We start from the raw sequence: 4,196 nt of genomic DNA on the forward strand, positions 1-4,196 counted from the left end.
CGCGATCCACCAACCCTGATGCTGGATTACCATAGATAATTGACAAGATTTTTGGTATAAAAACTACCACCCAAAAAAAATATATGGATCAGTATCTGTGAGTTTAACTTTCAGTTAAAAGCAATTCGATGTCAGCTTAATAAAATATAATGACTTTGACTATGATAAATTTGACAGCAGTAATGTCCTTGGCGTATACTTAAGTAAGAAAGGTAAAGGTGCAGCCTTGCAATGTATTTCTCACTGCACCGCTGGCAGAAGGGCCTCCACTTGAGGGAGCTCTAAAGAACACCTCTAGAGGATATTATATATATACTGATTTATACTTACGTAAGTATTCATTTTATGAGCTCTCAATTCCAGAACTTTTCCACAGAGTTCTAGATATTTTCACAATTTGTGGAACGGGTGTGCAACTGCAGAACCACTGTTAATCACAGCTGCCACATAACACACATAACGTCAAATGGCACCATCACTACCAAGAAGGAAATCTGAACTGGGACAATAAATGCAACGTCCGTGGAAAGAAAAACATAAAATGGGACGAATTATAACATGTGGAACCGGTGACTTGGTATTTCCATCCCATGTGGGAAAATATCGACGAAATTTATGAGACAGGCATAAGGCACCAGGTACCGTAGAGATTACAACAAGGCCATGAGATAAGAGGGGTCTCAACGAGTATAAAAGGGGACCCTTGGCAGTGGTTCAGCATCGTCGTTCAGGATCTTCACTGCACAATGTACGGACTCATCTTCGCTCTGCTCGTGGGCACCGCTGGTAAGACTTTGTGTAACTGGCAACTTGCTGCGTAGTGAATGGTTTTGGGTCGAACTAGGACCCATGTCTGGCAGAGATGGTCGTTGTACGTATGTTGAACTTCTTTCGCCAACCGTGCCAATCTTTGGCTATAGACATCTGTCAGTTTAATAGCATTGGTTTAAGCAAGCCTGACAGTGATGGACATTATTAGTGGTCGTTTGGTATCTTAATCTGGCTTAGGCCTCCACAAGGTTGGCTCAAATTGGAACACTTTTCACCTCCGCTGATGATGTGCGTCAACAAACTAATGGAGGAGATCAACGGTGTGCTCCTAATTTGACTGTGCCAGAAAATTACTTGAGTTAAACTGAATTATACGAAAGAGCTGGATGGGGCGCATGCCCATGTTTTATTGCTAGTAACCCCAGAGGCGTGATGATCCTGTTGACGATTATCCTCACGATTAATGTTGGGTCTGAATAATTAACCGCGTTCAGGCTACGAATTTACACTCTACTTTGTTGACAGCGGCGGCCCCGTACATGTATGAGGACCACATCGTCGGTGGCTACGAGTGCGCTGCCCACTCGCAGCCGTGGCAGGTGTCCCTCAACATCGGATACCACTTCTGCGGAGGCTCCCTGATCTCCAGCGAGTGGGTCGTGTCTGCCGCTCACTGCTACCAGACGTGAGTTCACATGGACATAAGCGATGCTCTTTGTTTGTGTGTGTGAATGGGAGGGGAGTAGTATTGCAACGATTAGTGCACTGCGCTGCGAACCCTGTAACCCGATCTCGATTCTCAGCATATGTGACGATATCTGACACGGTCCTGTGCCCTCCCCCAGGTTGACTCACCGTTAAATGAGTACCTCGTGAAACTGGTCAACACTAGAGAAACGAAGGGGACTGTGCATTTGAACGTTAATGATTCTATACATCCGTTCAACGTCCTCAACGAGAGGAGGGCTAGATACATGCGGCCAATATGTGAATATTTGCGTTATGCTTGTTCAGTGTGTCACGCAAAAAAGTATGCAAATATATATATACATGCAAAAACTTACATGGAAAATAAATCGTTCTCACAGTCAATTTGATTAAACCTTCCTAACGGATGCAGCACTCTCATGGCACTACTTTTCGAGACGGAGATGAAAATCTTAGCAACGTAAAACCGCTTAGAGCCGAAACATCACCCCCGCGTACCATGAAACAGACCTCATCTGGTACACCGTGTAGAGCCGAAACAAGAGTTCGATAAAGCCGCGTTGGGCAAGGGTTTCCTGTACTTATATTATTGTGCCCGGTGGGATGATGAGTCAGTTCCCCAACATGAACTGAGCTTGCATTCTATGATTGTTCTTGCACTTAGCCGCCTGGATCATTTTACAGCAGGACATTGAAATTGTTGGAATTAAATGTGGCGCAAGGTGCTTTTGGTTGCTAGGGCATGAAAGCAAAGAAATATGAATTCAAATCTTCATCACTATTATTGTCAACCTCCTCCACCCCCAGCGCATCCCGCATCTCCGTGCGCATCGGCGAGCACAACATCTTCGTGACCGAGGGCACCGAGCAGAGGATCCAGGCCTCCAAGGCGATCCGCCACCCCCAGTACAACTCGGCGAAAACCGACAACGACATCATGCTCATCAAGCTGGCCTCGCCCGCTACCCTCAACCAGTACGCGCAGGCCGTCGCGCTGCCCTCCTCCTGCGTCGGCACCGGAGTCATGTGCACCGTCTCCGGCTGGGGCGAGACCCAGACCAGCGTCGGTGAGGACACAGCACTTAGACGTCCGTCTAGCCTGGAAAAGCAATTAAAGGAATACTTTTTAAAGATTTTACCATATCCGTTTCATGGTTGCTCTGTTTAGATCTCGGATGTGTTTTCGGGCTGTGCCACGTGGTGTTCGTCATGATGTCTAGCGTTTCGGTCTTCTTCTTGGGAGTTCCCAACACTACGAGTGAAGCTTCGTTCGGACGTCATGCTGAAGAACACTCAGTACAACCCAAAAACATATCAGAGAAATTAGTTGATTTCTTCTCCATACAAGCTGACACAACACATATACATGCTTGTATCATGGTAAAACATTCATTAAGATATAAAATGTTAGCATAATTACATGGTACTCTGTCTAGCGATATTTTCGTGGATTTTTTTAGCAATGTTTATAGCTAAGCATTGAATAACAGTTCTGAGCATGAGGCAGGCTTGACCTGGAGTTTAAACTGGACTAAAAGTTGTAACTAGACTTGTCCATCTTGTTGTTGTTGTAGTGTGAGCTTGTGATTGGCCACTTCTGGGCACAGGCCTCCCCCATGTCGTCCTTTACTTTCTCAGTGTCTGTCCAGCAGTAGTCACGGAACTCTTTTCCACTGTCTTTCTCTGCTTACTTTCTCCAGGTTTATCAATGGGCACAAGCTACCAACCCATTACATTTCCTCTGCATTACTGGGACCTTCACGCTGAGTCCACTGAACTCTCTTATGCCGCCCCCTCTGCTTATGAGTTTCTCCGTCCTCACGTTACCCCAATATCTTTCCCCAGTGTATGATGCCTTACCAATGCCACCCGCGTGTCTCCATACAGGCAGCCCCGATGTCCTCATGTGCGTCCAGGTGCCCGTGCTGAGTGATACCTCCTGCAGGAACGCCTACCCTGGGTCCATCACCGACAACATGATCTGCCTGGGATACCAGGAGGGTGGCAAGGACTCCTGCCAGGTGAGGTCCCCTGAAGCGACTTGAGTCGATAAGTCTGAACGGGAGTATGAGCGTAGACCTGCCCTCTTGCTACAAACCAGTGCCACCTCCACCAAACATACACTCTCATCGATATTTTGGTTGCATCTCTTTCATCCAACTCAATATTAATCACGTATTTTCTTCACAGACATAAAGGTTGGGAACCACGACATTAGATGCTGGAACCAACTGCTAACTGCTGACCCTTTGACCCCTGATTCCGCCACTGCAGGGAGACTCCGGTGGCCCCGTCGTATGCAATGGCCAGCTGCAGGGCATCGTTTCCTGGGGTCGCGGCTGTGCCCTGGCCAACTACCCCGGCGTGTACACCAAGGTGTGCAACTACAACTCCTGGATCGCCAGCACCATGGCTGCCAACTGAGCGACTCACTCGGAAGCCACCTTGCCGAGCAACAAGCACTGTGATGATTGTAATGCCATGAAACGAATAAAACCATTGAAATGTTGATGGCACCATGTTTTTGTCGTCTTATTTTCTTAGTAAAGTTGATGATCGATACATCGCATAGCACGGTACAATGGATTGAGTTGCTCGATTCTTCTGCTACCCACAAAGCAGCCCCGTAGCCGCCAATACAGCACAGGACTTATTAACCGCTTTGGTATGGTGGCCCTATACCTCCAACGTGCAATCCTTGAAACAATAGTACACGT

General features: G+C 47.1%; 1 protein-coding gene across 1 annotated transcript; it reads left to right on the forward strand.

Moving 5' to 3' along the window:
* The first annotated feature begins 673 nt into the window (after positions 1-673).
* Positions 674-3,988, forward strand: LOC144726777 (trypsin-like). Its single transcript, XM_078605670.1, has 5 exons — positions 674-786; positions 1,297-1,456; positions 2,287-2,546; positions 3,367-3,500; positions 3,754-3,988. Exons 1-5 carry the CDS (start codon positions 747-749, stop codon positions 3,901-3,903), a joined length of 744 nt encoding a protein of 247 aa, XP_078461796.1. The 5' UTR covers positions 674-746; the 3' UTR covers positions 3,904-3,988.
* The last annotated feature ends 208 nt before the right edge of the window (positions 3,989-4,196 follow it).

The sequence above is a fragment of the Lampetra planeri genome, chromosome 24, assembly GCF_965212315.1.
Source record: "Lampetra planeri chromosome 24, kcLamPlan1.2.h2, whole genome shotgun sequence".
In the NCBI taxonomy this organism is placed as follows: domain Eukaryota; kingdom Metazoa; phylum Chordata; class Hyperoartia; order Petromyzontiformes; family Petromyzontidae; genus Lampetra; species Lampetra planeri.

Bases quoted from the DNA above. Each gene is read 5' to 3' on its own strand.
- LOC144726777 (XM_078605670.1), top strand. From the start codon at position 747: ATGTACGGACTCATCTTCGCTCTGCTCGTGGGCACCGCTG. The intron at 1,457-2,286 runs GTGAGTTCACAT...CTCCACCCCCAG, and splicing joins GCCGCTCACTGCTACCAGAC to CGCATCCCGCATCTCCGTGC. The intron at 2,547-3,366 runs GTGAGGACACAG...GTCTCCATACAG, and splicing joins CGAGACCCAGACCAGCGTCG to GCAGCCCCGATGTCCTCATG.